The following is a 13198-nucleotide window of genomic DNA, read 5'->3' on the forward strand; positions in this document are numbered from 1 at the left end:
AAAATCATTTGTGCAAAGACAAGAAGCGACAATACATGCCTGTTTTTCAAGGAGAAAAAACTCTTTGTGTTCTGTGTTACGAGGTGGTGTTGTCACGGCTTTAGTGCTCTTTTTCTCCTCACCCTCTATGTTATAATTCTTTCTGGAGCCACTGATGTTTTCCTACAATTCCACCAGAGTTAGACAGTGTTTAAATGCTTCCCCCAGATGTTTTTGTTCCTTTCTTTGAACATGAGTCCAGATGGATATCATATGAGCTGTATTACAGGATAGTCATGATAGGATAGGGAGTTTTGTTTTGACTGATGAATCACATCATAAGTCGTATAAACATCTGATTGATGCATTACTTCAGCAGAATGTTACTGTTAATCAAAACCTGTTAGCAGAGGATGGTTTCGATCCATCGACCTCTGGGTTATGGGCCCAGCACACTTCCGCTGCGCCACTCTGCTGTGGTTGTGTTGCCTTAAATGGACACTCACAAGGTGAACATGCCACATTTTCATCCTTCTGTGTCCATGGTGGATGGAGCGCTCAGACAACATAAACAGCTATATGAACAACATAGATAGAAATAAACATAAAATAATTCTTTCTGGACCACTGAAAGCATCAAATAAACCAAAATGAAATCTATTTACAGTAAACATATAAACTGCTTAAGTTTTTGTTCTAAATAATCTGTAATACCAAAGTTAAAAAAAAAAAAAAAAAAAAAGTAAAATCACTGAACTTATATAAGCAGCACCTCATTGAAGTCGATTAGCGTTGAAAGCGTTAAAAATGGAGAGAAAAACTTTTGGAGGAGGCCCGCTACATGCCTGATCAGTCTTCTCTGCATCTGAAAGGAAAGATGGCCGCTATGGGTCAGTTGTTGCTGATCCAGAAGGAAAAGTGGAGATCGATGAGGAAGTAGACGTTTGATCAGCCTCAGTGACCACAGAAGAAGGGCCTATCGGGAAGATATATTAGTCAAATGAAATGAAATGTCCATTTAACCTTGAAATTCCAAAGTCTGTTTAGTTGTCAGCTTACCAGGTTAATCAGTCGAGGTTCTGGGAGGACCGGGGACAGATGGTGTCGTGGTTTGTGGTGAGAGACGGTGCTCTTCAGAAGGTTGAAGAGACAACAACAAATGTTAGCCATATTAGATGTCATAGGAGACATTAAAGTCTGAAACTCCTACCCTAGTGTGCTTTTCCTTATGAATGTATTATGTATTTGTCTAAAAACAAGTCTTGCCATGTGATTACGTATTAGAGTAAATCTTAATTACATAGTTTGAGCAGACATGTACAGTGTGCACTGACAGTTTTATTCCACACTTGATGTTTGAGTCTTGCTAGCTTTCAGGTGGGCTTTCTCTGTGTGCCTCTGCCTCTGAAATGCTTTAACAGTGTTCCTGGTGAAGTTTAATCAGTATTATAAACATATAAATAACTTCATTTAACCCACGTAAATGACTCTGCCCTGCAGCAAAACAATCACTGTAAACAGCATAGCTCAGTCTGGAACTTATAGCAACAGCCCTGCATGATTTCATATCCATGGACTTTACCTACTTGAGGAAAGTTGCCTCTGTCTTGGACTTTTGTATCTCTTCTTCAGCTCCGTTTCTGCCCCGTGTTGAACGTCAACCTGCTGCTGGGATGTGCACTGCGCATGCGCACTGTGTGCAGCACAGACAGACAGGGAGGGAGAAGAATCACTAAACCAGCAGAGCTCTGTTTACATTATATTGGGTTTTTATACAATTAAATAAATTTGATGATGCGTGATCATCACCCAAACATGCAAAAAACAAATAAAAAAATCCAACATAATTTTGTTAACAAAAGTGTAAAAAGAATTTTTTAAAAGTTAGATTATCTTGGAGGCCCCCTGGTGGTGACCGTGGCCCTAAGCAGCCGCTCCCTTGGGCCGGCTCTGGCACGAAGTCAAACCACACTGGAAGCGCTAACCTGAAATACCTCCATACATACTGATCTGATCTCACAGAAATGTGTGAAATGAGCACGCACTCTTAGTACCAGATTGCGTGCTCCTGTCACGTATTGTGTTGACCACGCAAACAGTCTCCCCTGAAAGTCAATTAGAATGGTTGTCGTGGTGGGAACACGCATTCTCCGCTTCAAAGACGTCACGCCGTGGGTGTTGTTTCATAGATCCCAGAAGTGCAAATGAAGATTAATCGATACTCCAAAGAAAGACCATACGTAATTTCAACACAATGTGTGACAGGAGCACACAATCTGGTACTAAGAGTGCGTGCCCATTTCACGCATTTCTGTGAGAACAGGTTGGGAAGCGCAGCGGCACGCCGTCCGGAGGGGGAGGGCTGATCCTCGAAGAGGCTCTTGTGTGAACAGCCATATCACACGATAGCAACACATGATATAAACAGATAAACGACATAAACCACAATAAACCACACCTCATTTCCTTCTAAAAGGTCGCTCTGCTTGTTCCAGGAAAATTGCTCTGTGATTTATAGTACTTCTAACATGGGTGATTACATGAGAGATAAAGATTAAACATATGAGCTTTAAAACATTGTAAATTTTTCATTTGTACACACACACCCACACACACACACACACACACACACACACACACACACACACACACACCCCCACACACACACACACACATATGCTATATGTTCAAAAAAGTCAATCAACTTTCAAATACCTCACACAGTCATGACAAAGTAATTAAAAAATAGGGAATAATGTAACATGTGATACAAGGTTACAAAACAGTTACAAGTGGCTGATGACATGATTACCATTTACTATTACAAAGTTCGGTTTAAACGGTTTTCACGTTGTTTATAGAATGAAGTACAACAATATACTCACCCAGAAGACTTTTTTGATCCGAACAGTGCTTCGGGAGAAATTTAGATCCAAAATCGAGTGGCGCACATCCGTATAGGTCTAGCAGACGGGGAATCGGTAACGCCGCTCCTAAAACGGCTTTAATTGTCCAGAAACTCATTAGTGTCACCAATATTTCATCATGGTCTGCTCACGCCACTCCTCCACGACAGCCCGGTGTCGGTGACCATGATGAAAATGAGTTTTTGGATGATTAAAGCCGTTTTAGGAGTGGCGTTACCGATGCCCCGTCTGCTAGACCTATACGGATGTGCGCCGCTCAATTTTGGATCTAAATTTCTCCCGAAGCACTGTTCGGATCAGAAAAGCCTTCTGGGTGAGTATATTGTTGTACTTCATTCTATAAACAACGTGAAAACCGTTTAAACCGACATTATCCTTTAAAGGTTAAACTAATTAAAAAGAATCAATATAGAGTAGTTAACTCAACATCCACTCCCACAACTGTTGAAATTTCAGTCCACGCCTTGTCCTTTCTGCCAGTATCCTTGTAAAAAGGATGTTTTGGTTCAAAAATGATATTGTGTTTTTCCACTTAAAGCTAGGGTTGGCGATCTGAATTAGATAATTTTTTTTAAAATACTGGTTAAAATGATCTTTATGACCCGATGGGAAGCAATTCATAGCATTTTCTTAAAGTCGAGTGGAAAATATCCGCTATCTACAGCAGGAGTAAAACAGGAAAAACAGCAACCAACAGTCTTGCTGGGACACCTTGGTTGTAAACCAATCAAATCCCTTCGCCGTTCTACCAGCCCCCTGCGTGTACATTTCAATGGCGTGCACTGGCCCTGGTTCAGTGTGCGCGTTGCCAAGGCGCTCTTGGTACTCACGGCTCGCGTGAAAAATAGAACGAAGCGTGAGCCGCGGCGCGCAGGGCGCTCCGCTGCACATTGTGTGCGGGCAGTCAGATAGGTTAACATGGGATCGGAAACTCCGTGCGCGGTGCTTCCGCTTCGAGTGCGTTTCCCCCGTAACAGCGGTGCTCGTGCATGTAAGCGGGTGCGTCCCATTGGGTGGGAGCTGGGCAGAGCTAGGCGGAGCCTTGGCGAGATGCTACATTCGAATACATGCTAGTTTTCCAAGATCGCCAACCCTAGCTTTAAGTGATCAGCTTCTCTACATCCATGGTGTCTTGAAGTCTGGGACCTTGTTGACCTGATGCATGCGCTCCCGAGGTGACGTAAAAACAACATATAGGAAAAAATTTCAGTCAGAGAGGTCATGCATTGTGTTTTATTTTGAAAGTTCTGGTTTAACTTCCTGTCTGGTGCTTTCTCAATGACAGTGAATTTACGAAGTTTTGAAGCGGCGGCACAGAAAATAGACCTGAAGCGAATCTCCAGCGCCGTGGCGCCCCGGAGCACGTGCAGTGGAAATTGTCTGACAGAAGAGAATGGGTTCTAAGTGCTGGACAGTATGATTGAAGTGTTGTGTGTCGCGTTCTGTTTTGTGGAAGTCTGCCGTTTTAAAACCTCGTAAAGTCACTGTCATTGAGAAAGCACCGAACAGGAAGTTAAACCGTAATGCTCAAAATAAAACACAATGCACGACCTCTCGGACGGAATTTTTTTCCTATATGTTGTTATTACCTCACCTCGGGAGGCACGAGCATCAAAAACATGATCCAAAACATCCTTTATAGGTGTGTGTGTGTGTGTGTGTGTGTGTGTGTGTGTGTGTGTACAAATGAAAAAGTTGTAACCACAGTAATACAATGTTTTAAAGCTCATATGATTAATCTTTATCTCACTGGTTTTAAATCATAAATTATGTAATCACCCATGTTAGAAGTACTATAAATCACAGAGCAATGTGGCTGGGACAAGCAGAGCGACCTTGTGGAAGGAAATGAGGTGTGGTTTATTTATTATCTGTTTATATCATGTGTTGCTATCGTGTGATATCGCTGTTCACAGAGAGCCTCTCCGAGGATCAGCCCTCCCCCTCCGAACGGCGTGCCACCGTGCTGCGCTTCCAGTGTGGTTTGACTTCAGGAGCAAGACGGCGGCGCTTTCGCCTTATGTGGAAATTGGGGGTTGGTGTCTGGTGTAAAATCTGATGTTGTTATTGAGAACAACCAGGGCCGGCTCTGGGCATAGGCGAATTAGGCGGCCGCAGTGCACAGGAGGGCCGCCGAACTGCCTTCCCAAATGTTGCTTTGACAGGTGAACAGTTATTATGAGACAATATCCTGCACCCCGTAGTGGGCGCATGCATGGAAGAATAGTGCATTCAAACAACATAGTGGGTGACGGGAGGTGGCGGAAGACCCATCTTTCAAAATATCAATTGTTCCCTTTTCTGTTCGTTCCAGCCTGCTTACAGCTTAATGAGTTGATGTAGGGAGCGGTTTTGTGAACCTGAATCCCTCAAATGCAACAAAAATGCTAATCATTGAAGATGGGCTAATAATCTAATTGATAAATTCTTATTACTTTTCCTGGGTATGTTGTGTGCACTAAATGGATGTTCAACTGTGGATATGAAATTTGATCTCGACATTTAAAACTCCTCTGAGCTGCTGACAACAGACAGAACAGAAATGCTCTTTAATTACTGAAGCTAATGTTAATCACTGACTGTACTGCTTACAGGAATCTTGGCATATCCCAACCTGATCATTTGAATAACGGAAATAAAACAATTTGAAGCACAATTTCTTCATAATAACTCCACTTACAAATTGGTAACTCACCTCCTCACAGCTCTTAATGTCTCATCTTGGGCTTGATTCAGCAGACTCTTCGGGACTTTTCTTTTGTTTTATTTCTTGCTGTTTGTAACATTTCATGACACTCTTCTTTCCACCTTTTCACAACAAAAAGTGACAAAACAAGAACAAACACCACAGCCTCCTTGTCCTTCATTTTGCTTGCTTACTTCCGCTGAGCAGCGGACTGTTTGCTGTCTCCTCGCTCACTGAGAACGGTATCCGTGGAGACAAGCAAGGTTAGAGTCAGGCAGAGTAGAGTAGGGGAGATGGATATGTGCCAACAACGTGACATTTGAAACAGAACACAGCTCAGGGTTGCAGTTTTACTATTGCTCACATGGTGGTGCTGTTCTGTAAAGCTTTACTCCTAATAACTTTGACTGAAGTCACTATAATGCCGAGCTCACACTGGATGCGTTCTGGACACTGCAGCTAATCTGTAGTCATTAAAATCAATGCTGTGGTTCACACCGGCCATGGTCCGGCTGCGGTGCCCCTACGGAGCCCTTGCGGAGCTCCGGAAACTTTCCGCTACCATCCTATTTTTCTGGACGCAGTAGCCCTACCACATCAAGCTGGACACAAGCGAGTCGGGTGTCTGAAGGAAACGCGATACGTGTTCCAAAATAAGTGATTTCAAAATAAAATCTGTGTTGTGTTTTTTGCCTTAATATTCTTTTTTTTTTTAAATTCTTCTGGTAGAATACAGAACAAACAGTGTGATGTAGTCATTACACACATTAAAAAAATGAAAGTTTTTCTACTGCAGGAAAGCCAAGCATACCAAAATTGCACAAAATAGCCCTATGACCGGAGCGACTCTGTGTTGCCAGATTGGGCGGGCTTCTGCCAAATCAAGCTTCTTTTTTGAACACGTCGGGCAGGTTGATGAAACGGTTGTGTGTTTATGATGTGTTTTTTTGTACAAATATGGTTTTTACGGTTTCAACAGAGATGGCGATTTGGGCTGCTTTCTATTGAGTTAAACGGGTTTCATATTGTTTTGGGGAGAGAGCGACGGATCTGGCAACCTCCTCCAGCAGACCACAGCTGCACCGCTGTGTGAGTCACAGTGCGGTAATTCCGCACCTGAGATGGATCGCAGCCAGAATGCATCCAGTGTGAGCTTGGCGTTAAGGTTCGGCTGCTCTCTCCTGTAATAGCAATTTTATTTAATAACAAAGGGCATCAAACGGTGAGTTCTTGGTGGTCTCAATTTATTAAGCTACGCAGCTGAGAAATCACACAGTCACTAGAGTAACAAGGTGAGTTCTGCCCTCACAGGGGTGTGCAAGTTTATAAAAACTGTCTACCACGTACACTTCTAGAGGCCTTGACTGCACCCAAGCGTAGGCTGGACACAAGAAGACTCCTACAAGTGCCCACAGCTGCTACGCTAAGATTATCAGGAAAAGTAAATTCTAGACAAAGCATTTCGGTTTCTCACACATCTGAGTGTGTGAAAGCTACGGTTAGTTATAACAAATAAATCCAAGCACTACAAATCAATTAAGCATGCACTCATTACAAATTTCCATCACACTCCGTACTCATAATTTAAATTTTTCGCCTTGCCAGAGGCAGGCACAAAAAATAATAATATACTAACAGGGTATGTGCTTCATTTTCTATAAATGATCTGCATTAAAAGAGCAGATAAACAGCTTGGACGCTGGGAAAAGTTGTTCTAAGGATGTGTAGATCACGCATCCTGCGTGTAGCATGAGACGAAGCCCGTGGACATCGGTGGTGCGCATACACTCCAAACAGAAACACGGACGCGGAAAGCATGATCCAGCCTTTACAAACAGATGTTTTCCACATCTCTCTGGTAGATAAGATCAGAAACTTGTCCGTGGGCTTTCAGTCACCTGACTGACTAACTTTGTATTGATGTTGTTTTGGATAGAAAACACAATGACTGTTTGAGAGTGTTTTTTCTATCAGCAACACTGGAGCCTGTAACTTTGAATCATTTTTATTAATGAACTGAGACACATTCTCAGGAACTCTAGTGAGATGTACAACAAGCTTATGATTACTGTATGGTGCACTGATTTCTTTGGATGGCGCCTGTTATGGCCCCTATAGCGGCCCCTATAGCAGCTCCCAGTCCACTGGCCAGTGGACCGCCCACAAAGCCCACGGCGGCGCCGATCATAGCGCCTCTCCGGACGTAATAGTTGAAGCTGTTCTCCTCCTCGGCTCGTCTTCTGGCCACAACACGCTCCATGTTGGGGTTTTCTAGGAGGAGGCGCTCCATCTCCGCCTTGATGGCTCTCTCAGCCGCCTCGAACAGCTCGTTGTTGTAGTACCTGCCCCCGTTTCTCTGCACCATGCTGTTGATCTTCTTTAGGAGCTCACGGACGTCACCTGAATTCCACTCTCGGTTGTTGAGGACGTGGTGTCCTCCTCCACACTGACCAACAAAGACTCTCAAGTCCTCGTTTTCCTCAATCAGATCCTGGATGTTGGTGCTTTCCTCCTGAAGGTCATCTCCATGGGTGAACAGAGCCATCGTGTACTCTGCTGCCTTCTCCCCAAAAAGGTTCTGCAGGATTCTCACCGTGTCTCTTTCTTCTTTGGTGAATCTGCCGGGCTGCATGACCACCAGGAAGACATGAGGACCGGGAGAAACAAGCGAGATGCACCTGCCGATCTCCCTCCTCACCTCCTCCTCACTCCTCTTGGTGTCGAACAGACCAGGAGTGTCGACCACTGCCAGAGTCTGACCACCGAACTCCCCCGTTTCTTTCTGACAGCTGTGCGTCAGCGAACACGTCGACATCTTCGACCGAAACACTTTTCTTCCTAAGATGGTGTTTCCAGTTGCACTTTTTCCAACTCCAGTTTTCCCAACTATCACGATCCTGAGGTGAGGTTCATCTGCACCTGCAAGACGGCCTGACACAGATACAGAGGTAAAGTTACAGAGCAGAAATCTACACAATCAGCCAAACTTCCAGCAACAAGCAACTTTTAACTGAGAACTAATAGCCATCAAACTGCTTGACTGTCATTAGGATGAGGAGCCAAAGTCTACTCACAAAGGCATGAAGCCAGAAATGAAAATCTTCAAGGAAACAAAATAACTTCAACTGAAATGGACATGATGACATAGGAGATTATTTCAAAATTATGAAAATGTTTGAATAATTTAAAAATCCGTATGTGAAACATTACCTTCCTGTGATCTGTGATCTTGAATTTGTTTTCAGTTCAATAAAAATCCTCCATAGTATCGGCTGTAAATATTCTAAATAGCTGAGCTGCTTTCTGTCACTCACACATGCACATCTTCTCCTAGTTACTCTGTGTGTGTGTGTGTGTGTGTGTGTGTGTGTGTGTGTGTGTGTGTGTGTGTGTGTGTGTGTGTGTGTGTGTGCGCGCGCGCGCGCGTGAGCGTGCGTGTGTGTGTGTGCGTGTGTGGGGGCAGTCTTTGCAGGAAATAAAACTCTATTCCTGTAAGAAAAATTGGAATGTCTCTTACCGTCTGACTTCACCGACAAGTTTTTTTTGGATTTCTTTTTAAGACTCAGAAGTTTTGCTTTCAGTGAAGCACCTCGAAATTCTGCAGAGAAATTGCGGTGAAACATTATCACCACATTCTGATTTTAAAACAGGACATTCCTACAATAACTGTGACAGCAGCTTCATTGACATCTAACTGAATCTGAACCTGACTGATTGTGTAGATCAGAAAGATTTCACACGATCTCTGAATCTGTAAATAGTGATAGTAGTAAAGAAAGAGCTAGAGACTGAATGGATTAAAAGTTCTTACTGCTCATGTTTGTCCCTCTTCTGCAGGTCGCTGCTTTCGCTGCGTCTGTTCTGCTTTTTCGAACAGTGAGAATCTGTGTTTGTCTCCTCCCTGAGTCTGTGCTAGTCTCCTCCCTGAATCATTTCCTTGGTTCTTGGCTCTGGCAGTGATGTCCTTGCCCTCATTAGCTTCTTTCCTCCACTGGCTGAGCTTCCCCAGGTGGGTGTCCTCCTCCTGGCACCATGTCCCACGCGTGGAGTGGACCATGTTTCCTGGCGTCAGAAAACTACTAGCCTGGACTCATCAAGGGGCCAGTTCTCCTGGGTATGGTCATGGCCCGGGTCTGGTCATGGTCCTTTGCCTGAATGGGTGGGATCGGTTCTTGGGCTCTTGGGCCCTGGGTCCTCGGCTCTGCCTGCCCCGGCATCCGGTATCCAGGAGGGATGGGAATCGAGAACTGGTTCTTTTTGTAGAACCGGTTCATCATGCCTGGATTCCAAGGAATTTTTTGTCTGCTTCCTTGACGGTTCCACTCATCGGTTCCGCTGTGTGCGTGATGACATAACATGCGTGTAACGCCGAGCTTACAGCAGCCATGGTGCAGCTGGGGTCCGCTCTGGCAACGGTACAGAGCCGAAGTCTGGAAACTTTCGGCAATGATCCTATTTTTACTCACTCCGGAGCCCTGCCACCTCAATCTAAATAAAAGCAAGCTCGGTGCCAGAAGGAAAGTAGATACGTGTTCCAAAATTTGTGATTTCAAAATAAAGTCTGTGTCATGTTTTTGCCTTTACATTGTTTTTTGTATTTCTTCTGGTAGAATATATAACAACGCAAAGTAATCATCATATGCATTAGAAGAATGAACGATGTTGTACTTAGTCATTGTAGGAAGGTCAAACGACACCAAAAATTTTGCACAAAAGAACTCTATGACCGAAGCAGCTCTGTGTTGCCAGATTGGGCGGGTTTCTGCACAATCAAGGTTCTTTTGAACTTGACGGGTGGGTTGATGAAATGGTTATGTGTTTTTGACATTTTTTTTATTATGCAAATCCAGTTTTTATGGTTTTAGCATGCATTTTCAACAGAGATGTAGATTTAGCCTGCTTTCTATTGTTGGGCTGTTTTAACATATTTGGGGCAGATCTGGCATCTTCCGTCAGCAGACGCACCGAGGCAGTGTGAATGACAGTGCTGCGGAACTGCACTAGACATGCACGGGCATCCAGTGCGAGCCTGGTGTAATTTGGTTTTGAGCTTTCCAACCTGGACTCGAGGAAGAAGCACTCCAGAGTTTGGCTGTAATTCACACGAAAAGATGAAACTGGGACTACTTGCAACGCTTGCAAAGTTTTCATGGCATGGATATTAAAGAGTTAATGCAAACACTCATTTGTATTGTTTAATTTCTCACTCAATGAGAATTGATAAGAGAATCGATAAGGAATTGTATCGATAAGCAGTATTGATAATGGAATCGGAATCGCTAAATTCTTAACAGTTCCCATCCCTAGTACCCGGTGGGGTCAGCGCCTGCTGGTCTTGCTCTGAGTACTGCTCTGCGCATGTTGACACAACAATCTTCATCGTACCACCAGGAATACAGCAAGCCTTCCTGCCTGCCTTCCTCCTGATGTCCAAGGTTGCAAGCAGGGTGGCCACGCCAGTACACACTGCTGCACAATCAAACCACCACGTCGAGCCATACTGGGGTGCTACCTCCACAAGAATGAGCAAGCGTGTATTCCATGGCCTTACAACAGATTATATAGGGTGAAGGGACAATCGCGGACCACCCTTGGCCACCATAGCGCCTGCACTGCAGCACTCATAGTGGCTCAGAGGGCAATAGCCTCTGGCTACAAGTAGAAAAATACCTCATCTGGGTTGCCCCTTCTTGCACTGAAGTAATATTTTATTTATTCCCTTGCCTCACCTTCAAGGTGGTCGAGGACAAAAAAATGCGTGGTTGGAAGTAGATGAATGGCGTCATGTAGGCTTGTACTTCCTTAATCCACTCATTTAACCCCATCTCTGACTTCCCCCTAAACATGTGGCATTTCCTGTCATGAGTTACAAAAACCAGTCTCTCAGTCATGGGGATTCAAGAAGTGGAAGGAACAGGGAGTGGCACAGAAAGAGCAGAAAAGGATGTGCTGGGACCATGCAACCTGTTCCTGTCGCAACCTCTCATTATCTGCTCTTAACTCCCTTGATTCCTGCAGTTCTCCCTCCATATGTACACGCTAAACAATACAGGAGAGCACCAATAATCAGAATGGGTCAGGGGAATGAAGAAGGGTAAGGAGAAAAAAGGGACACACAATTCTCCCTAGAAGTTACAAACCCACGACAACCCAGCTGCTGCTTTGCCTTTGGAGAGAATCAAATTAAATCAAATCAGTCTTTGTTTATACACCACTTTCATACAGTGAAAAGCAACACAAAGTGCTGAACATTTAAAAACACTGCAAACAAAAAAAAAAAAAAAAATCAGAATGAATACATGTGCACAACACAGAAAGTCTACCTAGAGTTAAAGGTGCTGTAGGCAGGATTTTGCTAGTCAGTGCTAACTTTTCTGTCTTTTCTTTGGATTAAATGTTAGAGTATCCATTGATAATCCTTTAGGAGTGTAGCATAATTGCACTACCGTGAGGGTGCAGCGTTTCCATCTGTCTCTGTTCTGAGCTGAAAAGGAATCTCGACAGCTCCAGGTATCTTTGACCAATCAGAAGAGCCCCTGAGGCTCTAACCATGATTGGTCGAGAGGCGTTCATCGCACGTTCTTGTGGGAGGGGCTTAACTTGTGTGAGGGCATGATGTCAGAGAAAACAGGACAGGATTGGCTGTGTTGGGTTTCAAATTGCCATCTTAAATGGGTCAAATCGCCATCTTGCTTAGGTAACCCTAAGCAAGATGGTAGAGATGCGGAATCCTGCCTACAGCACCTTTAAAAGAAGAAAAGCAACAAAAAAGAAAAGAAAGAAGTAAAATGGACCACACCTCTCTGTTTACAAATTGTGATCCTCCCAACAATGCCAAGTTTGTGGCGAGACGGGTAGAGGTGGGGTGGAAGGGAGGTTGAGTGTCAGTGTGTCTTGATGGGGGAGACTGGACGCTGGGTGCCAGTCTCTACTCTCTGGTTATGCCTGGAGTTGTAGGCCTCCTTCCTTTGTTTGCCGTTAGCTGTGTTGCTTGGTGGCTTTGGGTGCAGGAGAGGGTCCGTCCCTGCCTTTCTTAGGTACCAGGAGGAAGTGAGGTGGAGGAGGCAGGATACACATAGCTGAAGCCTGACCGATCACGGTTCAATACCTCCTCTCAGACACGTGCTCTGGGAGTTTGTTCTCAGAGGGAGGGGGCAGAGCTGACCACCCCCCTGCAGTCAGGCTGGGGGATGCTCACAGATGTGATTTTTAATTCATGGCCAATGAAAGTTTCTTGGCATACCATGGATCCCAACATTCTTAAATCCTTACTCCAGCATCTTTCTTAAGCGCAAGTAAGCAACATACTTTGTAGTTATCATTTATTCATCCAATGCTCCCTAATATAGATATTGTTCAGCATGAGCTGAGTCAGTCTGGACAAAAAAAAATTCCAGGCCCAAATTTTCATCCCAGTCCACCCCTGGTGGCAAGAATGCATTATGTGCTGTTGTTTGACAATAGAGAGCTTGGCATGACCGTCTTTTGTTAAAGTATGTGTAACATGCATGCAGTGGATGGACCAGATGAACTTGCTGAAGTTAAAAAAATAAAAAAACAAACCAAATTCTTTGACCCCCCCCCCCCCCTCCCAGCATTATTGTCA

The 13198-nt window shown here is 44.3% G+C and overlaps 1 protein-coding gene across 5 annotated transcripts; it reads right to left on the minus strand.

Annotated features, from left to right (window-relative positions):
- Positions 1–6836: 6836 nt before the first annotated feature.
- LOC115395972 (GTPase IMAP family member 9-like) lies at positions 6837–9504 on the minus strand. Of its 5 annotated transcripts, none has more exons than XM_030101684.1 (3): positions 9404–9504; positions 9110–9190; positions 6837–8511 (listed from the first exon to the last, which is right to left on the minus strand). In XM_030101684.1, the coding sequence occupies exons 1-3, from the start codon at positions 9408–9410 to the stop codon at positions 7658–7660; spliced, it is 942 nt and encodes a 313-aa protein (XP_029957544.1). In that variant the 5' UTR covers positions 9411–9504; the 3' UTR covers positions 6837–7657. The 5 variants fall into 5 exon arrangements, with proteins under 5 accessions (XP_029957544.1, XP_029957543.1, XP_029957545.1 ...); XM_030101683.1 differs by having other exon boundaries at positions 6837–8523; XM_030101685.1 differs by lacking the exon at positions 9110–9190 and having other exon boundaries at positions 6837–8523; positions 9404–9447.
- Positions 9505–13198: the final 3694 nt, after the last annotated feature.

Source organism: Salarias fasciatus, chromosome 10 (genome assembly GCF_902148845.1).
Source record: "Salarias fasciatus chromosome 10, fSalaFa1.1, whole genome shotgun sequence".
Lineage (NCBI taxonomy): Eukaryota > Metazoa > Chordata > Actinopteri > Blenniiformes > Blenniidae > Salarias > Salarias fasciatus.